The sequence below is a fragment of the Sciurus vulgaris genome (assembly GCF_902686455.1).
Source record: "Sciurus vulgaris genome assembly, chromosome: 18".
Lineage (NCBI taxonomy): Eukaryota > Metazoa > Chordata > Mammalia > Rodentia > Sciuridae > Sciurus > Sciurus vulgaris.
In genome coordinates this window covers 9,628,204-9,656,201 of record NC_136479.1, presented here as the reverse complement: position 1 = coordinate 9,656,201, position 27,998 = coordinate 9,628,204, and the positions used below count along the sequence as shown (strand labels likewise).

Sequence of the window (27,998 nt, the reverse complement as noted above, 5' to 3'; positions counted from 1 at the left end):
TGGCCACTTATAAATCAGTGAATTATGGAATATTTTTAAAGTAAGGGGAAAAGAGGGACAATAAAATAGATGAAGACAACAAGAAGTCTGGAATCAAAAAACAAGCCTTCATGTCTTCACTGTGGCTGAAAATGAGCCCATACTTCTGAGCTTCCTGGCAGCCAAGGCAAAGAAGGAAGCATGACCACTGCTAGCATTCCCAGCACCGAAAAAATTGACTACTTAGTCAATTCTGGTATCTATACCCAGAGAAATTTCTCACATAGAAACTACTCACACCACGCCTTATAAGCATGCACACTGAAAACACAGTGATAGTTCTCAGCAGGCTCTACGTATCTCCTAACATCCCAAGGCCAAGGCTGAAACGTCTAGCACCACTGGAAGCATGTGAGACAGGCTGGGCCAGGGGAACGGAGAGGGGCAGGTGGTAAGGGCTGTGATGAACCAGAAGGGGCATGTCATAGCTCATGATCCAGTTGTGAACTGGCTCCACCCACTGCTGCCATGTGGGGATGTGGGCCCAGAGCTTCCAGATAACATAATCACAAAATGTTCCAAGCACACAAAAGAAGAAACAGCACTAGGGGAAATGAGTCGGAGTAAGCAAATACACACCGGTGTTTCCGCCACCCACCCTGACACACAGAACCTTCTGGTAGGTTTGAGACCCTCCCCCAGCGTGACCCCTCCCCCATGGTATTACCATTCGGACTCTCACACACGTCACCCCTTGCTTTTCTGTACAGTTGGCCACAGTGCCACCCCCATACCCATCCCCTCTCCCATCTACGTCTCTCACCTTCCCGTCACGAGTCCCGGGGCACCCTGCTATCTTCACATCACACACCCAATCCACAAGATGCCCCACACACGTGCAGAGCTGAACTGATAAAATGAGCCATTTTATCATCACACTGATCTCTACGCTGTGCTACACCCCCCCCCCCCTTTTTTTTTTAAATCTACTCACTTGTTGGTGGATACGTGGGTTGTGGGCATGTTGTGCCACAGGCAATGATCTGAGTATCACTGTCTCTCTCTCTCCTGCTGCATATGGGCAAGGGTTTCTCTAGCATGGAGCTAAAATCTAGGTGTTAGCTAAACTAATTCTAATTTTAAAAAATTTGTGGGCTAACTCCATACACAAGCAAAACACCACGGACTGGATGCCTCCCTTGGCTGCCAGTGGGCAGCCAAGCCCGTCAGACAGTGAATTCACCCAGGCCACCTCTGTCCCAGCCCATTAGCTGCCAAGTTCAAGGACAACAGAGTCTGATGTTCAGACAACATGACTTTCAGGCAGGGGCTTGTATATGTCATTTCTTGAAAATCGGTTTTTGAGAACTTTTAGGTGGCAAGGAATTTGAACTTAAACTCACTGACATGAGCCCAGAGGCTCCTGGAGAGCCCAGAGTGGATTCTCTCCAACTGGAAACACCTTTATAGAGACTGGAGAGATTTCTTCTAACACTGATCCATTCTAAAATGTGGCCCCCAAGACATTCCCTGATGCTTTCTAAAAGGTATTTTATAACAAAGTTCCCAAACAGTATAGGAGCTATGGTCTGAAGGTCTGTCCCCTCAAAAGTCATGTTAAAACTCGAGTTCCCAAACTGATGGTGTGAGGAGAGGGGCCTGTGGGAAGAAAGTAGGTTATGAGGACAGAGCCTTGCAACTAGGGCTAGTCTTCACAGACAGAGGGACCCAGAGCCAGGGGGTGGTACATGCTGTCAAGCCAGCAACTCGCAAGGCTGAGAAAGGGGGATTCCAACTTACGGAGACCCTGTCCCAAATAAAAAATTAAAAAGCGGCAGGGGAGCCCGCCCATGAGGAACTCCAGTGCCATACTGTCCAAGCCCACCAGGCTGCACTCATCTTGTGGCTCCCCGTCTATGAACACGTGGGGATGCCTCTGCCCACCATCATGGATTAGCCCCAACTCGGATGCCTTCATCTTTAGTTGGGGAAGTTCCCATCCTGGGAAACCAAATTATCAGGTACCTTTCATGCATCAGGCTACTGAAGACTGGGAGGTTTGAATAGTATATTACAGTTTTATTGTAGATTTTATTATTATTATTGCTCCTATCTATTTTATTATTTTTCTTACTCCATTTTCCTCTTATCTGTTTCTTTTCTCCCTTTTCTCATGCTAACCAACTTTTTTTGATTCCACTTTTATTCTTCCTATGATCTAGTACCTCTATAACTTACTTCTTATCAAATTAACATTACATCCTACACCCCTCTCCATCCTCTTTGTCCATCAATAGAAATTGTAGACCTCATTGTGAACCTATTATTTATGCTGTAAATAGTAATCAAACTCATCATCTATTTACTACAACAATACTGTTAATGTCTTAATAGGGGCTGTTTGGTTTAAGGCTGCATATAATTAGTATTGGGTGCTACTAATATTGATCTCCCCCTTAAAGGTATGGTATTGGAAACCTGCAGGGACACTATAAACCTATAGGGGAGAAACTGTAAAACCTCGGATACATGAACAACATGAAAATTCAAGGGAAGAAAGCCTCCCAAACAAACCAAGATTATATTAATAGAATCCATTGACAGCATGGTAGAAGAAATATCAGAAAGGAAGTTCAGAATGTACATAATTAAAATGATCCAAGAAGTATAGGATGAGATAAGAGAATAATGCAGGCAATGAATGACTGCTCCAATAAACAGTTAAAAAAGCAAATGCAGGAAGCAAAAGATCATTTCAACAAAGAGAGACTCTGAAAAAAAAAAAAAAAATCCTTGAAGGAAACAATAAACCAAACTGAAAACTCAATAGACAGCATCACCAACAGACTAGGTTACTTGGAAGACAGAACCTCAGACAATAAAGACAAAATATTTAATCTTAAAAGTAAAGTTACCACACAGAAAAGATGTTAAAAAAATCATGAACAGAACCTCCGGGAATTATGGGATAACGTGAAAAGACCAAACTTAAGAATTACTGGAATCGAGGAAGGCACAAGGAAAAAACCAAAGGAATGAACAATCTATTCAATGAAATAATTTCAGGAAATTTCCCAAACTTAAAGAATGAAATAGAAAATCAAATACAAGAGGCTTACAGGACACCAAATACACAAAATCACAACAGATCCACACCAGGGCACATTAGAATGAAAACGCCTAACATAGAAAATAAAGATAGAATTTTAAAGGCCACGAGAGAAAAGTACCAGATTACATATATAGGGAAATCAATACAGATATCAGATTTCTCAGCCCAGACCCTAAAAGCTGGAAGGACCTGGAACAACATATTTCAAGCTCTAAAAGAACATGGATGCCAACCAAGAATCTTAAACCCAGAAAAACTAACCTTCAGATTTGATGATGAAGTAAAATCCTTCCATGATAAACAAAAGTTAAAAAGTGGCAGGGATGTGGTTTGGCGATAAAGTGTAAAGTTGTGTCTGGGCTCAATCCCCAGAACAGTGAAGGAAGTGGGGGGTACCCCAGAGGTAGAGCACTTGCCTAGCACCCAAAAGCCCCTGTGCCCCATCCACAGCACCACAGAAACAAAGAAAAAAGGACCCCAGAGACACCTCTTGTCTCTCCTACCACATGAGTGCACAGCAATTGAGATACCAACTGCCTTGTCCATGGAATTCCCTAACTTACAAGAAATAAATTTATGTTGTTTATAAGCTACTCTATTTATGTATTTTGCTATAGTTGCCGATATAGACTAAGACAGTGGGTAACACCATCAATAATAAATAGAAAGCAGAGTGCCTGTACAGAAAGAATGTAAGTCTCCCCACTTTGAACTGCAGAAGCTGATTTCTGTCTTTTGAAAATGGTTTCATCAAGGTTTACTGGAATGCAGCCACACCGGGATACACATTCAGAGGTTTCTCTGATACACTGGTAGAGTGGAGAGGTTCTGAAAGATGATGGCTGCAATGTCCATAGTCTGGCCTGGACAGAACCAGGTGTGTCCTGTCCCTGGGCATTCTCTCCTGGTCTCCCACCTAGCCCTATCTTAGATCACCAGACGATACCCATCTACGTGCCAGCAAAAAAGCCATATGCACATTAGAAAACCTCCTACATCTGTCCTGAGGCAGAACCAGATTCCAAGCAGATTATCTTTTGTGTATGATCAGAATTTACTCTCAGATGAGAATCCTTGAAGTGTGGCAGAGAGGATGACGAGCAACGGCACAGTGTTAGATATAGAGGAGATTGTGCCGCCAGCAGGTGAACTCACGACCACACATGGCAGAGTGCCTCAGAGGGAGATGGAGATCTTTCCAATCCACAGGGCAAGAGCTGCTGGACTGCAGCCCTCCCAGAGAAAACTAGAATATCATGCCATAGATAGTGACTCAGTGCCTATCATATGCACAGTGCACCCCCTGAGCTCAGGATTCAGTAGACAAAAGAGATCACCACCATTCCTGCCTCCCAGGGTGACTGAAGATCATGACATTTCAGTGAGGAAAATAAGAGGGTCACGTGGAAGCTCACCCAGAAGGAAGGTGCTGTGTGAGCAGCCTGGAGCTGAGGACGTGAGCGAGCCGCACGGAGATCTGGGGAGATGTGGGAAGCACAGGCTCCGAGCATGGAGTGAACTCCGCGTATCTAGGAAGGCCGAAGAGCACCAGAGTGGAAGGAGCAGGTGGGGTCTGGCAGGTAAGGTGGGAGAGGGAGGCAGACCCGAGAGCAGGACAGACTGGGAGACAGCTAAGGGACACCAGGCGGAGTCTGCTGACACTCCAGGCAAAACAAGGTGGCAGCTTAGGCCTGCGGTGGAAAACAGCTGGCTGTATGCTTCAGAGGGCACTCACACCGTCGCTCAGTAACTAGCTGCCGGGTGCGGACAGGGCTGACCCGGATCTTTCAACTTCAGTACCTACTTGAGGGAAGGTGAGCCACCTGCAGAGATGTAGGCAACTGTCACAGGGACCAGTTGAGAGGGAAGACCACGAATCCTGCAGCGCTTTGCTCAACGTCAGGTGCCTTTGGCCTAGCAATCCTCAGCCGAGGTCACTGTCACCAAGGGTGTTGGCAACATCTGGAGATAGCTGAGGAGGGAGGGAGGCTACTCTGACCCAGAAGGTAGGCGTCGCTAGACATCCTACAAGGACAGCCTCCCACAGCAAAGAACAGCCTGAACCAAAATGAGTGAGGCCAAGCTTCAGAAGCTGCTGTGGAGGATGCAAGACGCTGTGAAGGCCCGTGCTGAAAGCAGAACTTGATTTTTCTCGGGAGTTGCTTTCTTGTGTTCCTATGTCCTCCCAACAGTCCCTGCTCAGCTGCTCTGCTGGTGGAGGGGCAGTGCTATGGAAGTTGGAGAGGGAATGGGGTCAAGGGGTCTAAGTAAAAACTGAGAAAACGATGAACTCATTCAAGGTCAAACCCAATGCCAAGATAAGAGGATTAAAACCCTGTATTTCTAAGTTTGATTTGGAAATGCCTGTAAGAACTCATAATATATATTCTAATGAGCAAGAAGAGAGAGAGGACAAGAGGGAGGGAGGGAGGGAAAGATTTCCTCCTTTGACAAATGAAAAATAATAGAAAACAATATCCAACCCAATGAGCAGAGGCTGAACACTTCCGTCACCCACACAATGATTATAAACACCTTTTCCTGGCAAAGGGACCAGGGTACCTTGAGAAACAGCCGACTCCAGGCCTGGAGCATGAAGGAGAAGGGCCAGGACAACCCAGCTTTTGGGTGTTGGTGTTCAGCAGGAGAGCAGAGATCCACTCTTGTTCGAGAGTCAGAGTCCAACTAACACCACCCCATGGGCCAAAGAGAGGACGATTCGAAACATCATATTAAAAATATTAAATAAGTTTAAATATGTCAATTTACAATGCCTTTTAAGAGGCCTACTGGTCACATCTAGAGGATGGACAGGAACCAACTGCATTATACAGGATTAATGCAGGTGACAACTATAAACAGCACCAGGTATATTGTACAGGTGCCACATGCAAAACCTACTCCGACTGCTGTCATTATAACCCATATTGTAACACCTGGCCCTCAGGGGACACCCACACCCAGCTACCCCTGACAGATGCCACAGGAGAACTGAGCATGTCTGACCTCTCTGGAGGTGAAAGTAGGGGAATATTTTCTGTCCTTAATGGCAGAAAAATGCAGAACTATACTGTGTGTGTGCATGTGTGTCTTGCTAAGGGTCTAAACGTTACACACGTTAACTTCTGTACAAAAACACTATGAGATAGGAACTATCAACATTCTCACCGTACAGATGAGGAAAGTGACGTTTGGAGAAGTTCACAACTTGCCCATAGGACACGGCAGAGAAGCATACAATTCTCAGCCTTGCTCAACGCCCGGCAAAGTGTGAAGCACTGAGGAACGCGCATGTGGCAGCCACGCAGAGCCAAGCCCTGCAGCAGAGGCACTGCAGGGCAGCATGGCGCTGCTGGAGTGGCTACTGTCACATGGCCATCCCTGACCATGCGCCTGTGTGGCCCTCATACACACCCCATACCATGGCACACGAGCTCCACTCCCATTTCCCAGAGGCCAAGAGTGAGGTGTGACCAACAGGAAGGTTGCCCGGGATTGCTCAGGGAGAAAGGGTGGACCCAGGACCGAAGTCAGTCACTCATGATCCACAGTTCACATGTTAAATCCATCTTCACCAACATACAATGACCAATAAAAATTGTATACATTCAAGGTACACAACATGACAATCTGGTATCGGTGAACACTGCTTAGTGAGTTCCACAATCAAGTCAAGTAACACGTCCGTCACCACCACAATTGCAAGTGGTGGTGAGGGGCGGTGGTAAAGGACACTTAAGGTCCACTCTCAATACAGTATTGGTGACTACGGTCATCAGGCGGCACTTTAGGTCCCCAGAGAGTCCCCACCCAGCCCTGGTGACTTCTCACCACCCGTCTATGGGGAGCTGCCTGCAGAGGCAGATGTGGCGCAGACCAGGGAGGGGAAGCAGCCAGGGATCCAGAGGAGGGCCAGCAGGGAATGCCAAACCAGGGCAATGCTTTGGCTTTCATCATTTCTGTTTGGAAAAAAATGAAACCATCACATAAACAGAACAAAGAAAAGTCAGAAAGTCCTCTTTTCTGGCCCAGATCTTGACACCAAGAACTAGCACCTCCCAGAGCACTGGTTCTCAGTGGGCACATTTGGCCAAGTCTTTGTTGAAATAAAGTTTTCAAGTGTTTGCAAAGATGGTCTCTCTTCTCCACCTTAAAAAAGAAAAGATGTTTAAAAACCACCTGGAGGATGTGGGAGAGAAACCAACAGAACCCAATTTCAATCTCCTCTGCAAAGAAATAGCATCTTTTGCCCAAAGCAGGGCAGAGTTGCCTGCATGACCCAGAGAAGCAGCGGATGGGGCACTGTCAAAGTTCCATGAAGGGGAAAGGAACTTTTAAACAGCACCTGTCACTGTGAACGAGCGGCTGACAGTTTGCCCTGGCAGGCTGAGCTTCAGTACTGAAAACGGAACCTGTGAGTCACGCCAAGGAAGCCTGAGGAGACAGGGTATATTCGGCTCTCCGCTTCACCGGTTCCAGAGGTAAAATTCACCTTTTTCAATGGAAGCTGCAGAAAAAGTAGGATGGTGAAGGGGGAAATTAGCCACAAAGAAAGCTGAGAGTGAGAGAGAGAGTTGTTTTCTGGGGGAGGGAAAAAAGAAAACTAAGAAAGTTGTAGGTAACTTGGCAAACCAAAGTTCCTGGGTTGGAGTTCCTGGGGAGGAAGGGCAAAGAATTCTGGTGGCCCGTCTAACGACTCCCTGGCAAATGCCAGAAGAGTGGAGGCTGGGCAGAGCAGGACTTCAGGGTCCCCTAGTGTGTCTAGTCCTCCCCAAGGGGAACCAGTGACCACAATGCTGGTCATCCTCATCAGGCTGAAACAAAGACAGGGTGAAGCGGAGAACCAGGGATGTGGGAAGGAAAGCTGCCTTCTCCCTGGGGACCTGCCCACCTGGGGCCTGCAGCTGAAGGCCCAGAGAGGTCCAGAGCAGTTCCTATGGTGCCCTGCCCTCAGTCATGTGACAGCAGCCAACAGGAAAGCAGGGAGTCTGCCTGGGAACACAGTCAGGTCCAGGCTGTGGAAAGGGCCTGAGTCTACCTGAGAGCAGCTGTGTCCTCACCCCTGAGCAAGGGAGAAGGGTAGGCAGTCAGAACCAGAAGCCAGGGACAAAGGGCAGTGCTTTCTGCTGACCTATACACCCAAGGCTGCCCAGGGTGTGGGTGGGAGCAACTGTGGGCTCAGAGGGCCAGGACTGGCCTCAGTGAGCTGACTGGCCACTCCCAGCCCAGCAGAGCAGGCAGGCCCAAGGGAGGACGAGGCTGCAGCAACCTGAGGCACCTCGGGAGTGGTGCTGTGTCCCCAGCAGGTCGCCTCCTGATTTGAAATGCCCGTTGCCAGGCCATAAACGCGGACACTGGGGAGGTGGGAGGAACCAGGCTCACACTCAGAGCCCTGATTGGGATCCTTACATTCTGACCAATGTCTTGTCATTTGAACTCACAAGCTCCAGGTCTGGAATCTGACTCCCAGCTCTGCCACCGATTCCGCATGTGAACTTAAACGTCAGCAAGTTAGCACGCCTCAGTTTCCTCCTCTCGGAAATGAGGAAGAATGCCACCAGAGAGCGACTGTGAGGATCAAGTGATACCCGCCTGGCGCAGCACAAGCACTGAGCAACCGTGAGCCGCTGAGTGATTGCTGAGGCATCCCGGCAATCACTAAGGAGGATACCTGCAGCTTCCCAACAGAACGGAAAGGCTCTAGATTAGTAGAGAAAAAGGGTTCTTTTTGCGTTCATTTTTTCAATTCACTCAAACATGCCCCCAAAGTGGATTAGGTAAAAATGTCCAACTTGTTCTTTCTATAGAGCTATTAAATCAAAGCAAGTTATTAACTGAGCTACATAATTCGTTTGATTAATTTTGCTCTGTAATGAATCAGGAGAAGCAACAAAACCTCAAAGTTGCTCCCAATCCAATTCTGAACATCTTTTAAGCTTTAGAAAAACTCTCTGGCGGGAAGAAGTACACAAAACACAGTGGAAAACGGACATGCTAAGCTTCACCTCCGCCCAGGGACCCCCAGCCCGCTCCCCTGGAGACGTCTTTGAGAGCCGACACACTGAAGAGGGAGGCGAAAGGATCTCAGAACTGGGGCTTCAGAACTGGGTCTGAACCCCAGCGCCACCGCTCCCTGGCGGCGTGACCTGGATCCCCCACTCCACCATTCTGAGCCTCAGCTCCTACCGTCACCCCCATGCAGAGTGGGAGGGAAGACAAGCGGCAGGGCAGGTGTGATGTGCCCCCGCTCAGGGCTGGGCATACAGTTGGTGCTTAGCATGCAGTATCAGTTACGTTAGCATGTTTACATAATTCATCCATGAATTCCTTCGGTTTTAGGTCAGCAGGCCTCTCTGGGGAAGATGGCTACGCATTCTATGTAAAGGTGCCCAGCAACAACCCTCAAGCCCAGGCCAAGCAGGTCAGCTGAACTTCTGGTTCTGTAAGTTTAGCACCAGGGCCACTGTGCTGATCGGCCTCACAGGGGAGGAGCACAAGCAGGCGACAGAAGGCTTTTAGCCCTTCCAGTAAAACACCCAAGAGCATCACGCTATCAGAAGCAAAGTCCCAAGTCCCAGGTCACTTATCAAGGGCCACCTCCAAAGTAACAGGGCATCTTTACAAGACCTTTCGCAGCCACACTGCCACAAATCTCTCAAGCTGAACGTCCTCAGCAGAGACCCTGAGGACAATAAGCACAAGGTCCTCAAGAAACAGAAGCCTCTGGGCACCACGGACTTGCCCCGCAAAGCTAAATCTTCCCTGTGAGTGAGGAACAGCTGGCTGGGATTCGGAGGGGGTTCTGTCACATGGCCGGGAGCAGCAGGGGGTGGGGTGCCCCAGCCTAGGTGTGCCTGTGTTGGGGGAGCAAGGCGGACAGGAAAGAGAAAGAGGAACTTCCACCTGAAAAATCGTAGCATCTGAAACCCTCTCCAACAGAGTGACAAACTGTGCTAATATCAGGACAGCCCTGCCGTGCCTCAGCTAATGTCTGCAGTCACTGCTGGGCCCCGCAGCCAGCTGGTCACACCTTCACCTGCCATCCAGCAGCCTGGACCGCCCTCCCCACCGAGCCTCCAGGCAGTCTTCTACCTTCCTGTGCTATCTTCCAAGACTTTCACTCCTTCCCCTCCACGGCCAGCCCCTCTTCTGTCTGGCTCGCAAGACAAACTCCTCATGAATGGCGCCAACTTTGCTGTAGGATGTGCGCCCCATGAGTCAAGGGAGAGGGTTGATTCATCAGTGCACCCACAGATCTGGCCCTCGCTCACCATCTCTTCACAGAGCTCTAGGGTGAACCTGGTCGTCAGCCTCCGTGGCACCATGTCCCCGGGTGCCACCCCTCTCCCTGCCCTCTCTCTCCACAGCTGGGTGGGTGCTTCCCTCTGCCCCAGCACGAGCCAGATCCCGTGAGCAGCTCATCAAGAGTGGTACCTGGACTGGCTCCACCACACCAACATGAAGCTTTGCCAGGAACGGAGAGACTCCTGCTTTCTCCTCTAAATGTGAGCCTGGAAGAAAAACTATTTGCCCAGAGGTGATCACAGGCATCTGTGAGCACAGCAGGGGAAACCTACCAAGAAGGATTTCAACCTAGAAACAGTAGGGCAAGGGCTGGAGAAACAGGAAGCTAGTGACACAGCTCACATCCCATCCCTAAAACCAGACTCTCCCTTTCCACAGACCAAGAGGACAGGTGGTGCCCTGCAGCAATAACAGCACCCTGGTACCCCAGTGACTCACAGACGAAGGTCTGTTCCTGTTCTTATCAAGCCTACAGCAGACCCAGCAGCACAACAGGGAGACTCCCTTCCAGGCAGTGACTCAGGGATCCAAGCTAGTGTCGTCCTGTAGGGATGCCACATGGAACCCTCAGTCCCAGGACCACCAAGGCAGAGGAAACAGGAACCAAGGAAACTCACCTCAACGCTAATGTCCTTCAGCCTGAGGTGACCTTTAGCACCTCTGCTTACAGTCCCTTGGCCAGAAAGAGCCTCATGGTTCCAATCTATACATCAAAGACACCGGGAAATGTACCTGTCCAAGAAGGTAGTCTTGATGAAGTCTCATCTCTGCCACAGCCAGTTTGAGCCGAGTATTCTGTTGCCGGCAATGAAAAGACTGCTAAGTCATACACGTGCCCGCCAGGTACCAGGGACTGTGCTGGATGCTGGGCTGCAACAGTGCATAGCACAGCTCAACAGCCATCACCAAGCCACTGACGGCAGAGGGAGGACTCAGGGAAAGAGGGATACGAGAACAGACAGGACGGGCAAACCCAAAACAGCGCCATTAGGAGTAGGAGAGGAGACACCCAGGATACGCGAGACAGCATGGGTGACCGAGCCCTGTCTTCAGGGGCGCAGGGGGTGACCAGGAAGGCTTCCAGGAGGAGATCTGAAAGGCGAGAAGTCAGTCGGGACAACAGGAAGGGGAGGGTGCCTAGAAGAAACAGGTTCCGGGAGAGGAGCCTCCGGGTGAAGGTGTGCGCCTGGGAAGGAAACGAGCTCAGACTAAGGCGAGCGCCTCAGCCCGAGGGTTTTACAGCAGCACACCACACACTTCCTGTGGAGGAGGTTAAGGGCAGAGGTGACACTGGAGGGTTCTGAGCAGGGACATGACCCAAGCAGGCCGGCCAGGAGTAGGTCTTGGTTATCCCACCTGAGCAGGGAGCTCAGCGGCCCCGCCCCCAGCCTCCACGGCTCTGCACTTCAGTGAGGAGCCCTCAATGTTACAAGCAGGCTCGGCTCACCCAGCACTTGGACAGCCCTGTCCCTTCACCAGGCACATCCAACCTTGAGAGGACGGCGTCCTCCGAGTCCCCTCCACCAAGACCAGACCTCCTGCTGGGGGCCCACAAGTAGCTTCAGGAAGCTACTTCCTGCCTCAGGGAGGAAAGCAAATATAAAACAAGACCAAAATAGTGTGGGGTTGAAAAGTTGAAAACCAGCCACTGTCATTACAAGTATTTTTATCTGTTGCCCAAAAAGGAGCATTGGATCATTTTCCGAGTGTTTCTCCATGGAGGTTCATCTGTGCATTCTCAAGCACTCCAGACCCCCACGTCAGACACTCCCAGAAACGGGGGAGCTCAATAGCACACACCAGGCAGAGCACAAGGCACACAGCAGAGCTTTGGCACCGTCGCCCGCTGAGGACGGAGGCCCTGCGGTGAAGTAGTGGGAAGGAGATACCCGAAGATTTACTGGAAAAGAAAGGAGATCAGCGAGGACAAATTCCCTGGGAGCAGGGGAGTGCCAGCAGAGGCACCCAGCTGTCACCTGCACTGTCATGTCCTGCCCAAACATCATGGGCAACTGGACGGCCAGGAGATGAGGAAGGAGGAAGAGCCTCCAAGAGCAAGCTCTATTCCTTCTGCTGCACTGGACAGGTCACATCGACATCAGGAACAGGCGGGGGACAAGAGGTGTCTGATGGGCCTGGCACCTGAGCAAGGACACAGGTTTGTATACACTGGCACACGCTCACATCCAGAACTGTCTACCAGCTTCCGTTTGTCTCCTTGTCCCTCAGTCATCCCCTTGGCTTGACAAGCCACAAGCTAGCATGCTCGCCACTTCTGTCACTGTCCTGGCTCCCCTTAGCAGCCAACAAGCAAGGCCCAACTCCTGTTTCTAGCCAGGTACCGAGGAGGCCAGAGAGTGATGGAAAGAGCACCAGCTCTGCCATCAGCCAGCCGAGGTGCAGTCCTGGCTCTCCACCTGCTGGGTAGCCTGGAGACCGCAGGCCAGTGACTTACCACCACCACACCCGTTTCCTCACCCATAACAAGCAGCCATTAGTCCATCTCTATAATAATGCAATTAACACAGTGCCTGGAAGTAGAGTGACCCTCTCCTTATCCTAACTGCTGTCACCATCATTATCACTGGCATTTTCAGTTGCTGTCATTAAATGAATGTCACCAGAAGCCTAGTGGGTCACGGGGCACCAAGTGCAAAGCAGACCTCAGAAAGCACTGGTGGGATCAATTCTCCAGGATTAATGACCCAGTTTCTTCATCTAATAAATCACAAGTAAAGCAGAAGGGGGGGGGGGGATGCCGATGGGGAGCCCAGAGATTAAAGACCACTGGTTGTCGTGCACAGACCTTCCTTTGGCTTCTTATTCAAACACCATTTTAACTGGAAATTTGAACACTGACCAGATAATTGATGATACTAAATTGATGATACTAAAGAATTATTGTAACTTTTAGGTGTGACACTTCATGTCAAAGTCCTTTTTTTTTCATGTGAAAATGACTTCCAGATATATCAAAAGGGTCAGGACCTATCAGAGTCAATTTGTGAGCAAATACTGCCGTTTACTGTGTCCAAGGTCCCAATTGATTCAAGAACTTTTACATTTTATTAAAATGATGATTACAACCGCAGCTCTGTGCAGTGTGTGATTATGGGTTTACTTCTTACCAGCTTGATGCTTAAACTTACTTTTTCCATAAATAGTAAACCTGTCATTACAATGAGAATGAATCTTGCTAATATCCCATTTATTTCACCCGTGAGCCAAAATCCAGGGACTAACTACACTCATACCGTAAAGGGTTAGGCATCCTAGAACTTGACAAACCAGTCAACAGCTGGCCGAGCCCTGCCATACGGAAGGAAGCAAAGTTCCGTTTGAACAGGCAGGGCTGGGGTCCAGGGCTGCAGAAGGAGCAAAGAGCAGGGGTGCCGGATGCCAAGCAGGACTTGGGACCGTCAGAGGGCAGCCAAGAGGAGCTGAGCTCCAGCAAGCAGGGCGTGCAGGAGGAAACAGAGGGAAGCAACATGTACCCATCTTAGATGTCCTGTAAGTTGTGATGCTTTGGTGGCATGCAACAGAAACAGATTCTAAGCTAAGGCAAAAGAACACCGACTATAAACAGTGCGGAAAGTGGGAACATATGGCCCAGGGAAGGGACTGGACCTGGCAAAGTTGTGGCAAGTACAACCCAGGGACACCAGGAGAGGCCCAGCAGCCTGTTGGAGCAAAGCTTCGTGTTACTTTGTTGCTGACCAGGAGGCCTCCCAAGCACCTGGCCTTCTTGTCTGCCTCAGGAGTCGAGACCCAGCTGCCTACTGCAGACCAAATGCCCATCCCTGAGCCCAGAGAGGGCGGAGTGCTTGGATTTCCTAAGCCAACAAGTAAGTGGGAAAAGGTAGCCCCTCCAAAGGAAGCTGGAACCAAGGGAGAAACAGGGTGCGATGGCACTTCCGGTCTGCTCCAGGTCCTAACCTCCATTCTTTGTGCTCAATCCCCAAGCAATGCACTAGCAGGGTTTACTGGCTGACAGAAACCTGGGGCTCAAGAGGCTAGGTGGCCTGCCCAGGGACTCATGGCAGAAAGTGGCAACCCGACCTCAATCTGACAAGGACAAGGTGTGCCCTCTAGGCCATCAGGCTGAATCAAAGTCCAAATGCCGCTGAGATCTAACATTTTTCTTGAAGCCAACTGCCAGAATAGAATGCAAAAGTCTCTGGAGATGAATCTGAACCAAAGAGACTGTACTTAAAAGAGGCAAAGAAGCCAGGGCTGGATCTGTCCTTGATGGTCCAAGGGCTTTTCCCTTCGAAGCCCTCAGCGAGAGCAAACCTACCTCCTCCGATGCCTTACGCCTTCAAGAGTTGGGGTCACAAAAGAAATTCTGAGCACTGTCACTCTGGTCCAGGAGGAGGCGGGGCTCTCTTTGCTTTTGCTGTGCTGGGGATGGAACCCACTGAGCTACGTCCCCAGTCCCAGAACGATTTTTTACTTCCGGTCCTTGGCACTTGATGCTCGCTCGCTAGTAACAGACGACTCGGTGGTGCTGACTTTAGTTTCTGAGCTGCCCTGACCCTGGGCTCAAGGCCACCAAGAACAAATGTGCTATGTGAAGGGGCAGTGGCTTTCCTGATTCCCAAGACGGACACAGAGAGAAGGAATGCTCAGGAGCTCCCTTCACAGTGGGATGATCTCAAGTTTGGGGTGTTCCAACAGTCGTATTATCTAATAGGAAGGGTCTCCTCTTCTTCTGCCCTCTGAAATAGGAAGGTCCTGTTCCACTCCCACAGTGGATGGAACTCAACCCATGAACAAGGTGACAGAGCAGCTTCCCTAAGCACGGGCTCTGTCCAGGTGAGCACTGAGGGTTCGGCCAGTGCCTTGGTGTAATGAAAGGCTCAAGCTCGTCACAGATGGAAGGACACCACAGAACCTCACTGTGCGACCAAAGAAGAATGAGACAGTCTGGACGGGACACGCCCTCTAAGAACGCCTCTGCTTTGGCCACACAGCCGGCTGCTCCCAGGTGGGGTCACAGGAGGAGGAAGGAAGCGTGAGGCCTGTTAGAGAAAGCCTGGCCCTGAGCCCCAGCCTCCCATCTGGCAGTTCCACACTGCCACTGCCACCAACCAACACTGAGCCTCATGCCCCACAAAATCAGTCTTCAAGGAGGAGCCTGTAATGGGGACAAGAGGCCACACAGGGCTGGACACTCTCCCGCCAAGCTCACCTTCCCTAGAGCTCATCTGAGTTAGAGCTCAAGTTCCTGCTAACGCCGCCTCCCTTCTTCAGAGGTAGTTTTAAGAACCACCGAAAGCACAGCACAAAGGCAGCAGAATGAACCCAGGATGAGCTTAAGGAATCCTCTCCCAAGACCTGCCTCTGAGACCCACCCCCACACAGGCATGTTACCATTCACAATTAGTGGGTGTTTTTCTGGTTATAAAAATAAAATTTACTCACTGTTGAAGTCTTAGAAAGTACTGGATGTTTCCTTGCAGACCTCTGTGTACACAGGCACACACAGACACGACCTGTATCACTACCCCCAGCTGGCCACCATGACACATACACACACAAGCAGGAGCTTACCAGGGACGGCGGTGGTGGATGGTTCATGATAAAACACTACCATGCCAAAGGACTTCAGTCCTCATTCATCAAGAACGCTTTCATCAGTACCGACAATGAACACTGACAAATTTCATCGCCTATCCAGTCACTGTTTTTAAAAATATTTTTAGTTGTAGATGGACATTATTTATATTTTTTATGTAGTGCTAAGGGTAAAACCCAGTGACACACATGCTAGGCAAGCACAGCCCAATACCTGGTTTTTCTTCTTTAATCTCTTCATGAGATGCCTTACATGGATGAATTTCTAACACTAAAGCATCCTTCAAATCCTAAATGCATTCTATTTTGTATGTGCATTGATCCTTTAATGTGACTGAATTTGATGGAGAAATACCTTTCTAGAATCTCTGTACATCTATACCTAAATGAAACAAGTCCATAGTTTTCTTTTCTATGCTTTGTCAGGTTTTTAATAAAACAGTGATATACCCTTGAACCAAGACACCAGTGAGCATACAGAACAGTGTAAGGAAATGCAAACAGCAGAAGGCTCTCCGTGGCGCCCTGAAAGTGTTCCTGGAAATCGCCATGAAACCACAGAGGCGTGACCCCGGGAGGGAAGCAGTTCTTTAGTTACTTTTTCAACTTTCGTCCCCCTTGGGGCAGTGGGCCTGGCCTTCAGTTGGTTTCGGTGTCAAATGCCATCCCAGGACAGGGCCCGACTCACCCCCATCCCCACGCTACCAGGCACGAGCCCGTTGGCCCCTCTCCTGCCTTTGTCCTCCAAATCTGCGTCACATTTATTCAACTTTTAATGTCACGTATCTGTGCGTTCCCTCATTTCCTCAAGGGTCACATGTTTCCCATTAAGTGACTTTTTTCAAAGAATCACCTCCACATTTCTTTTTTATCTATAGGCTAGTTTTACCGTTGCTTTGTTGGTAGGGGGCACTGACTGGTTGTCTTCCAAGTGTCCCCGCTGCAGCAGCCTGGGCCTTTCCCTGGGAAGTTCCCTGAGCAGTGACATCAGAAATGGAGACGCGGACTCGGCCCAGGCAGCCTTACCTCAATGAGCTTCCTTTCGTAAGAGCTCGCAAGTTCTTCGGCAACTTCTCCTGGCTTCTGTTCGGGAACCGTAACTTCGCCATCGACGTTCCAAAGATTGGGCACAACTTTAGGAACAGAAAGACCATCTGTAAGAATATTAACACTCACCAAAAACTACTCTCCCAGTTAAAAACAAAACAAAACAAAAAAATCCTTCCTCCCCAGATGGCTCCTCCAGAGAGGAGGCTCTTCATGAGCAACGCGCACATACGCACAATTAGTCAACACTTGGACACCACAGCTTTCTCACGGCGACTGAGGATCAGCTTTATTTCAGAACGGTGGGGAGAGAGGCGCACGAGTCTGGGGACGACCTCATCCCTCTGTCCATCCGTCACTGCCCCGGCGACACAGGCCTACTCTGGCATCTTTTATACTGGCCGAGTTCCTTTTTCCACAACACCCACAAGGTAGTGCCACCTCCAGTTCAATGCAGAACAGTAATGGGGTTCTGTGAGCCCTCCAAGGTGACAGCCTCTGTGGACGCTCTACTGGCGATGCGTGAGTGAACGCGAGGCCAGGTCACAGGGAGACCACTCCCAGGGCAGGGCACCAAAGCAGAGGCCCACTGCCAGGTGCACATGCACATAGAGAGAGCAAGCAGAGGAGGACTGGGACAAGAGCAGGAGAGACCTCCCCCACCAGGGTGCCCAGGAACGCGGCTCCAGCGACGGTGCCCCTGAGCCCCGGCAACCATGACGGTAAGGATCTAGGCTCGCCCCATGACAGGGGTGGCCTCCAGGGAGGGAGCAAACACAGGGAAGCCAAGCAACACTGGAGCCCCACGCCCCACGCGGCCTGTGGCCGATTCCAGCCACCCAATGGCTACGACTCCACCAGGACAGCTGGCCGGGCCTGCAAGGCCCCAGGGACAGAACAGCTGCATGATGACGTTCCCCTGCCAGGGATGACCACCACTGCAGCCCCTGCTGCTGTGACCCAGGAATGACCTACAGCCTGAAATAGTCACACACAGGAAAATTAAAGGTCTTCCAGTGAAAGACCATAGCTGAAACACATTAATTTGCATCCATATTCTCTCGAGATCCCATTAAGGTATCAATTTCATTTTTTTTAACTCGTCCTGAAGGAAAAAGAGAACTACAGAGGAAACCACTGAATCACAGAAGCGGAGAATCAGGAAGATGATTTCAGTCCTGGGTAGAAGGGGTGAGGCCCACTGCTAAAATGAAGGACTCGGGCTGGGCTCGGGGGCGGAGCAGCCGCCTAGCACGTGTGAGGCCCTGGCTTCCAGCCTCAGCACCACCTAATAAAGGTATTGTGTCCGTCTACAACTGAAAACGTATTTTAAACTGCTCACACACACTCTGGGAAACAGGAGTGAAATATGGGCCAGAAACCAAAATGAGGGGCCACAGGCCTGCGTGAGGAGAGGATGGCAGAGCGCCCCGGGCTTGTGACGTAGGCCACGCAGCAGGGCGGGCTGACGAGGGCCCGGCAGCTGAGCACAACAAGCGAAGTAACCCCTGAACCTGGGTTCTCCTGCTGCGCCCCCCTCCTGCCCCTCGCTCCCAGAAGAGCGAGCAGTCGACACACACCTGCGGGCCAGGGGATGGGTAAGGGTCCCCGTGAGCCTAAGCTGCCCAAGAGAGGAGACCAGACCTCAGGGGTGGCACAGTCGGCCCCCCGCAGAGAGGCCCACACAGACTCCACGGAGCTGCCCATCAACCCCTGGGGGCTGCTCCAAATCCCCAGCAGAAGCCAGAAATCACCACATTTGTGAGACAGCCTCTCAGATCAAAGATGGGACCAGAATAAACAAATGCAGCTTGTGGAAGGGGCAGACTTCAAAAGCAAACTATCAGTGATGTGCACAGACAGAGGGGAGAAGATGGGGTCATAAGACCAGAAGAGGGAAACACCTCAAAAGAAGGAAAATGAAGAACAAAAAAGCTCTGTTCTAAAGCCAAACTGTGACAGCAGGAAGGGAACTCAGACCATAAAGCAGGAGGGCAGAAGTTTCCAGAAGGTAGAGCACAGATGACAGAGTACACGAGGAGAAAGCGAACCAAAGAAAGGGGCAGACAGCCCAGAACGGGAACGTAAGGACGTCACTCACAAACTCGGCACGGGGGAGGCCACCGTCACCCCCTCAGCACCAGGGTCACGGCAGCCTGCTGCTCGAGCAAAAGCCCAGTGCCCTCGAGGGTCTCACGCTGGAGATGACCCAAGGTTCCAGAGCCCCTCCACAAACCAGGACGATAGAGACACAATGTCTCCCACCTAGAATCACCCAGCACACCAACCACGTCAGAGGCAGCAAGAGGTTCAGACACAGCCCACCAACACCACCTCCCACGAGGAAAGTCAGTCAGGCACAGGAGAGCACAGAATCCGAGGCACAGGGGCAAACCCGCAAGTGAACTGGAGAATTATTCACCAAACCCCAGACCAGCAATGACCCAAATGAAGACAAGGAGGACCAAGTGTGGTCTGTCCTCACAGGAGAGCATTCCATTCAGCCATGCAGAGGAGTGTGGCCCTGGGTCTCGCTGCGACCCAGCCACTCCCGCAAAGACCCGGTGGCCACGTATCCTGAGGGCCTGTCCTCCTGAAGCACCCAGTACAGGGTCCCCCAGGGGCTGGGGGAGTCACTGCTAATGGGTCTGCAGCTGCTTTTGGGGGTGATAAGAAAGTTCTAGAATTAGTGTGTGATGGTTGTACAACCTCACGAATCAGTAACATCAAATGTGAGCTTTGACAGGGTGAACAGTATGGTATGAGTTAAATCTCAAAACCATCATTTGAAAAATAAAAACAAAACTCAGTCATAGGTGTGAGCCGCAAAGTAGCAGGCTGCTAGCTGGAGCAGGTCAGCAGGGCCCTGAGAGACACTTCAGGATGTGAGGGACAGGCGACCTAATGTGCTGGAGACTCCTGAGGGGAAACTTGGAGATGAATCAGTGATGAGCACAGAGCACATGCACCGAGGACAGGAAAGAAAAATAATTACAAGCTTTAACTCCAGGGAAACCAGAAGGTCGGAAAAATGACCGTGTGCCTGATGGCTCGGCATGTTTAGAGTCGTAATAAAACAATCACTTAATACTGGTGTAAGCAAAGTGAAATCAGTAATGCCTACAACTTGAAAAATCAGAAAGTTGCGACAGACTTGTTCAGAGATACGGAGACAACGCCTGAAAGAAACAGTTTTAACGGTTTCAAACCATCACTTTTGGGGAGCAGGAAATGGGTGAAGTCAGAGGTCTCGCATCTTTTATAATAAGGCTAATAAGCCTTTTATAAGAAGGCTTTTATAATCTGCCTACAACACTGTGGTTTAAAAACACGAACTAAATATTTATGAAATAAGTTAACAAGAATTTGAAGAGCACTGCATTTAGAAACGAGACAGAAATGTCAGCATGACGGCCGCCGTGCCCATCAGCATGGTGAGCTGGGAGGATGCAGGCAGGCAGGCGGCACCTGGTGGCAAGCTGGACCCAGCTGGCACACCGGGCACTAACATGCATCCAAAATGTCTAACTTAGAGCTCCCTTCGCCTAGCTCTCCAGATGTTATGACCTTCACCTGACCCGGTTACCTCCCCCAGCACAAGGAGATCCTGCCAATCAAGAACACGTGGCCACCCAACCCACCACGTGTCCACACAACTCAGTGACCAGGCTGCTGGCCTTCTGCCCTCCAGGCACCAGCTCTCTAGGAGTGTATTTTTTAAAAATCAGCAATCTTCCATGTGGAGGAAGCAGATGCAAAATTAAGACTTTTGACCTTCAAGACAGGGGACAGAGCCTTGACAGTCCTGAGTTTATAAAAGGTACCTTAGAATCTATTCAGTCAACTTTCCCTGCAACTATGTGACCTCCTACTGGCCTGGTTCAGCTACTGCAGCTTTAATAAGTATGTCCAACACTTTAATTTTATGTATGAAATAACACAATTAAAAGTTAATTCCAACTATACCCTTCTTTCCTCATCAGTAGGTGGCCTCCAAGATGGCTCCTCATGGCCCCTGGTTCCTAGTTCTCACGTTCTTGTGCAATCTCTACTGGACTCACGGACTTGTCTCTAATGAAGGGTATATGGAAGAAGTGAAGGGCTGTCACTCTGGGATTAAGTTATAAGATCAGGTAGCTCCTGTCTGGCTGCCTCCCCAGCTATCGTCTTGTGACCGCCTCATGGAAACAACCCCATCACATGGAACTGATCGATCCGGCTCACAGCCATGAGGTCCTGGGTCTGTGATCAGCAACCTGGGTAGCAATGGATCCTCCACCACCAAGCCTCAGCTGACACCCTGATTTAATCTCATGACAGACTTTGCAACGGGTATGTGGCTAAGCCATACATAGTAAATGTTTGCTGTTAAGGCTGCTCCACTTGGGACGTTTGTTACACAGGAGCAGATGACCGATACAGCGCCTTACACCACCGACAGGTGCTTCTGGAGAAACTACTCTATACCCAGTATATTGCAGAAAGCGAGACAGTCCCGGACGGCTGACGTTTACAGGAGACACCTAAGCAACAGAGACAGTACTGGGTGGCACAAGCTCACAAGAGACACCTAAGCAGCAGACTCGCCCAGCCTGTCTCCATGGCATAGGGATGCCTACTCCACAGAGGGAGGCACCTATTTGGTCAGGTGCCCATCTCCTCCCTGTGTGTGCTAGGAGAGGCTGCACAAGCGCAGCATCTGGTTTCCTTACTTTTAAGCCCAGAAGATTTCATGAGCCTTGGGAGAGAGTGGACACCTGAGTGTTCAAAGAGGGCAGCACAGAAGAGGTGTGGGCAGTGCCCAGTTAGCCGAGAGCCAAGGCGACAGGTTAGAGCACGGCCCACCTCTCCATGTGCCGCCCAGGGAGCCCGTTGGGCTGGAGAGGGTCTGCTGTGATTGAATCCTGAATGTCAAATTTGAAGGGCAGACATTTGTGATCGATTGAACCAAGACATTTTCTTATGTTCCATCTTTCCTGATGATGATCTATGCTTTTGAAATGGAAATAATGGTGATTTAATATCCCAGGAGAAAAGCATACTTCTCTATTTATGTTGATAATAAAGCTAATAAAGCTCACTCTGGCTCAGGGTCCTAGATTCAATCCCCAGGACCTAAATAAATAATAAATAAATCAAAAATAAAATAGTTCACTGAATTTAAGAACACAAGGCTTGCCAGGCGTGGTGGCACAAACCTGTAATCCCAGTGGCTCAGGAGGCTGAGACGGGAGGATCACAAGTTCAAAGTCAGCCTCAGCAACTTAGTGAGGCCCTAAGCAACTCAGCCAGACCCTGTCTCTCTAATAAAATATAAAAAAGGGCTGGGGATGTGGCTCAGTGATTAAGCACCCCAGGTTCAATTCCCAGTACCAAATAAAAACATAGATAAATAATACACGAGGCTCTAAGACATTGGTTACCAATGTTATTTTAAACTTAAAGTTTGATTTTTCTTCACTACATATTCTAAAATTACTAGTATTCACAACTTTACATTTTGCCCTGGTGAAGGACTAAATAAGAACAGCTGTCAGTATCCAATGAGACAAACACAGTTTCATCTCTGAGACAAGACATTTGTACTTTCAATAAGAAACTTAAGCTGTACTAAAAAAGACAAAGAAAGGTCAAGAGCAAAAAATAAATAAACAAGGGCTGCATTGAAAACACTAACCAAAATATGAACTCTATATCCATAGTCAGTTGCTTCTGAGAAAAAAATCAAGTAATAATATTGCTTTAATATACACAGCGCTTTTGGGTTTACAGAGTACTTCAAACAAATAATCTCATTGGGGCTTCCAAAGAGGACCCGCCCTGGCCATGTTAGTCTCCTGTTTCCTGTGCAGGTAGGTAGGTCCTCCAACAACTCGCCCCCCTAGTTAGCATCCACGTCATTCACAGGAAGTCTGTTGTTCACTTGCCTGTCCTCAGTGCTCAGCAATTTCCTCCTGTATTTCCAAGACGGCTAAATTATAGAAATCAGACTTCAAATGAAAAAAGAGTGATTTGGTAAAACAATAAGCCTGCTCCTTTTAAATTCAGACAGTCAAGACACTGAAACTGTTCGGTGTAAGCACAAAGACACTGACTTTAAATCAGAAGTGCTCTTCACGTTCCAGGAAAGCCGCGGGTTCCTCGGGACCATTAGCAGGTCCCTCGGACTTGGAGAGCACAACGCAGTTTTTCACCTCATGCAGCCTGCTCAATCTGTTTGGGGGCATCTGTGATAAGTCATCTGAGATAAATAGGCGCTATGCTGGTCTCACTAGCAGGCACCAGAGAACACATGGGGATTCTGCCTAAATTATTTTAAGCAAAACTTCAAATACCATGGAGAACAGCCTGGCAAACAGCGTGAGGAGGTTACTGTTTTGCTTTCAATCTGAACAAGCTTAGCAGGACCCCAGACGCAGACAGCATGCAGAGCTACTGGTGAGAGCAGAGTGAGTCACTTCAAATTCAGAGATGGTTTCCCGGGACGTTCTAACTGACCGAAGTTGGTACAACCGCAGGCCAGTTACCTGTGTGGGGCACCTGGGACACGAGGCTGGGAAGGTCCCCACGGCTGCTGGAGCATTCCTAAGTTTCTAACGTAATGGCCCCCGTCCTCCAGGTGCTTGCCCAACCAGCAGAGAGCAAGGTGAGCCAGCCGTGCGCTCTGCAGTGGGACAGATGCCAGGTTCCAAGTCTGCTCCACCACTCACCAGGGGCTGACCCTGGGCAAGTCGTTCACGTATTCACGCCCACAACGAGCGACTCAAGATTCATTTCATGTCACTAAGTAGAAGTTCAAGGATGTTAGCAAGAAAAAGAAAAAAGCCAATGCCAACACAAGGCTTGCATTCTGGGGGAGAGTCAGAAACAGAGACCAGAGTTCAATGTGCCAGGCTGTGAAAGTGCCAAGGGAGGGTGAAATGAGAAGATGGTGGTGCAAGCAGGTTGATTAAAAAGATGTGAGTGAAGGCCTTAGGAGCGAGGTGTGAACTGAACAGAGAATAAGATAAAGCAGGGGAGCCCTACAGGGGCCATGGGGGAGGCATTCCAGGGAACATGTGCAAAGGCCCTGAGGTAGGCACCAGCTTAGTGTGTTCTGGGAACAGCAAGGAAGCCAGTATGACTAAAGGATAATGAATGGAGGTTGAGGCCCCTCCACCTTCCATAGCATCACCCCACACACCTCTGGTCCTCCTGACTGCATCTAGCATCTTCTTTCCACAGACCCCACAACTCAGCTGTTACGAGCGTACTGCAACAGTCCAAGCAAAAAGCAATGGAGCAGGGGACCTGGGCCAAGTGAGTATAGCAGGTTTGGCGAGGTAGGTGAAGGCAGCTAGAAGGGAAAGCCAGATTTGACCTGGGGTTTCAGCCAAGAGAAGAGCCAAAGAGGAAGAATGGTGCTGTCATTTAATGGAGTTAGGAAAACTGAGAGAAGAACAAGCACAGTTGTAGGTGGCAAATGAGGACGACCGGCCACCCGAGAAGTAATGTCACAATGCAGTGGACGAGCGAGTCTGGAGTTCAGGGGAGAGATCTGGGGTGCGAAATTATGATCCAAGAATATACCGATGACGGAAAGCGCAGGTGACGTGTGCGTCTCTGGAAGCTCAGCTCCCTGCTGCTGCAGCCTGCAATCCCACCCCCAGAGACACAGGGGCGGTGCGGCACACCACAACAATGCACCGGGCGCAGCGAGGCTGTGACCTGGTCCTCTCACCAGCCACCGTGCTGAGTGCGTTGCTATGTTGTGTCTTCAAAATAGCACAAGGTAAGTACTATGAAGTCCACTAACGTGGATGTCCCTGGGGTTGTGATCTGCCTGACTCTCTGATAGCAGGGTCCACGTTTCCTCCCCAGCCTGGCAGCAACCAAGAGCCCAGCAAGGCGCACACGCCCTACTAAGACTTCTGTCCAGCATGCTCCGTGACAAGTGGGAAACAGCCAGCGAAGGGCTCTCCTGAATTCCCTGAGCCCTCCTGCAGATGACTAAGCCACAGTAGGTGGTTCAGAAGCACAAGTCAGCCTGGAACCTGCAACTGGCACCGGCAGCCATCCTGAAGGACTGAGCCCTCCCCTCCTTCAGTGGAGTGCATGCGACCTTGGGATGGCACAGGTCATAAACCGAGGACACCCAGCTATGACAGAATCGCCTAGTGTGTAGAGAACCACATGATCTGGTGTCACAGGTGAAGCTCGTACGAGGCGAGTGCAGAAAGGCAAGCGCTCGTTTCTCCACGGATGTCACTACCAAGCACGAGCTCTCACACACAGGGCTTCTTTGAGCCTGGGCTTGCTCATACCTAACACAAGGACGGTGACACTGCTGTAGGCAACAGTCCAGTGGAAAAGCAGGAGCAGCACGCAGAGAGGAGATTCCAAACTTTATTTTATGCCCGTGGGCCCAGAAGAGAACAAACTCCAAATTCTGATCCCCGATTCACAGGTCCTCACAACATTTAGAGGTTATTCGGTGTCACCTTGGATCCATCCTGTTATTGGGGCTGTTTTCCTCTTTAAAAAGAAAACTCCTAACGTACAGGGCGGAAGGCCTCGTGCAGCGTCTAAGGTAAAGCAAGCTCACGGAAGCAGATGAGAAGAAGGGGCTCTGTCCGCAGGCACCTGTCCAATCTCTAGCCTTGAAAGCCTGGCGCAGGGGCTCTGCATTTCTGGAGGGAGTAGTTGGACTCCTGGGGCAGTGATTCACAGGCCAACGGGAGGGGACCCGTGGCAATTAGGCCCTGGAGAAAGGCCGACAGGGAGGGGCCCGACCCTTTCCCCAGGCGCTGGTTTCATACCACAGTGTTTCTATATTTTCATTCACAGCCAGGTCTGGTTCTGCCTCTCGTGGAAATCGGACACGGGAAGAACACACTTGGCCCCAAGCATTAAAGACAAGGTGATTTCCACAAAGACAGATGTCCTGAGAGCCTGTCTTCTTACAACCAGAAAGTCTCCACTAGGGGTTTCCTGTCCCATCAGCCTCTGCAGAGCAATCTGCCCTCCTGTGTAGACGCTGCACCCCTCCTCCCGGAGATCAGCCAAATGTGACACGTTCACCAGCACGGCCGGGAGTGGCCACTGCTGCCCTCACACCCTGCCAGCGCATTCCACCCCCTCGCGTGAGCTGGTCCAGCAGAGGCCCTAGTGGGACTTCAGGTGGCGTTTCTGCCCTACGTGAGAAGCGGTCCGCTGTGGAGACCACCTCTGCTGGAACGCAGCATGCCAGAGCCATCTCCGCTGCCGGAGCCGTGCAGGCGCCTGGGCTCAGCAGCACTCAACCCTGGCTGCAGCCCACAGGTCCGGGAAGGGTCAGCCTGTCGGCAGAGGACGAGGTGGCACAGAGGGCTCCAGACTCTTTTAAAACAGCTTCCCCCAAACTGCAGGCGCACTGAGGTCTGAATGTCAATCTAGTAACAGAAGCGTAGGGAGTGTGGTGCAGCTCAGTGCAGGAATGCACCCTCCACGTAGGGATAGGGCTTTGTGCCTGCGGGCACCCTGGGCTGCTGACCTGGCTGCCCTGGAGCATGGAGAACAGTAACTGTGTTTTATTCTAAAGCGCTGAATCATTTTGATTTGGGGGAATAAGCATGTGTGACTTCTGCAATTCAATTTTGAAGCAGCAGAGTTACACACATCAGAGGCAGAAATTGTGCATTAGTAAGCGCTGGGTTTAAGGGAAGCAAGACCTTCCACAGGAACTTATTGTACATCCTGCATTTAAGACAAGACCCTGGAATTTCAAAAGTTCATAACAAGGATTTCTTTCAACTGCTTCAATCCTAGGATTCTGTGTCTCACCACAGATATTGTACAACTGAAAAAAAAAAAAAGAAAAGAAAAAAAAAAAAAAAAAAAAAAAAACACCCAGCACATCAACAGAATGAGGTAGACAACACAGAGGGTATAGACCAGGCTGCAGTCAGACAGACCTGGATTCAAATCCTGGCCACTTCCTACAAGCTGCTCGGCTGCCCTGGGCACAGTCTCCCACTGGGTACAGAGAAGATAACTGCAGCTACCTTATGAGTAGTGTTGGAGGAGAAAAAGGAAATGGAACCCAGGAGCACTGGCCCAAGCCTATAATCCCAGGTACTCAGCTGAGGCAGGAGGACTGCAAGTTCAAGGCCAGCCTGGGCAACTTGCCGAGACCCTGACTCAAAATTAAAAACGTGTAAAAAAGGGCTGGGCTGTAGTTCAGTGTAGAGTGCTCCCTCGGCATGTGTGAGGCCCTGGGTTCCATCCAGCACCTCACACAGGAAATGAATGAGGCGGTCACAGGTGCTGGGGCAGAAGGCGAGCTCTGTATGTGGCAACGTGGTAGTGATTCGCAGGACACCAGGTCGTGGCCTCAACGGGCACGTGATGAGAAGCTCTGAAAAGGCAAGGGTCCCACCCTCCATCTCGGAACCCACCAAGAACAGCCAGCATCGGAGGAGACAAAGCAGACTCAACACTTCTGGTGACTTGCTGGCCCAGCCGACCTTGAGACAGAAGGTAAAGCTTAACAAATCAGTCGACGAAGGCAACATCCGTCTCTCCAGCTGGGGTGCCGTCCAAAGAGCGAGTTGTGCTTCACAGGCATATTCAGTACAAATGAGCAATTCTGCCTGTTTTTCCTCCTTTGAAAAGTTTATTTCCTCAAGTTATATAAGGGACATGTTCACTGCAGGTAAAAATACCCATTTTTCCATTGAACTGGCCCAGCTGTACATAGGCCCAATTCCCCCAAATCAAGGCACAGTGTGGGTACAAGCCCAAACTAAGTCAGCAAATCATACATAATCCATGTGATTTCTCAAGGGCTCATATTCTCTCAAAGGTGTGCCCCTCTCGGTTCACGTAACTGCTCAGGAAGTTGAGTCACTGTAGCGAGAGGACACAGTGCCAGTGGCAGCTGGCGTTTACAGGTGCTTACAAGTGCCCTGCATGCTGTCAGCCTCTGCATGTCTGGAGGGTTTCCTCCTTGCTCCGTCTA

The 27,998-nt window shown here is 50.2% G+C and overlaps 1 protein-coding gene across 6 annotated transcripts in view; it reads right to left on the bottom strand.

The window, feature by feature from the left end:
- The window catches only part of SNX29 (sorting nexin 29), a 389,392-nt gene that overhangs the window by 167,020 nt on the left and 194,374 nt on the right, over positions 1 to 27,998 (bottom strand). For all 6 annotated transcript variants that reach the window (XM_079121408.1, XM_079121409.1, XM_079121411.1 and 3 more), the window contains one exon: positions 17,000 to 17,106. In XM_079121408.1, the coding sequence (XP_078977534.1) occupies positions 17,000 to 17,106 (107 nt within the window). The remainder of the gene's footprint in view (positions 1 to 16,999; positions 17,107 to 27,998) is intronic.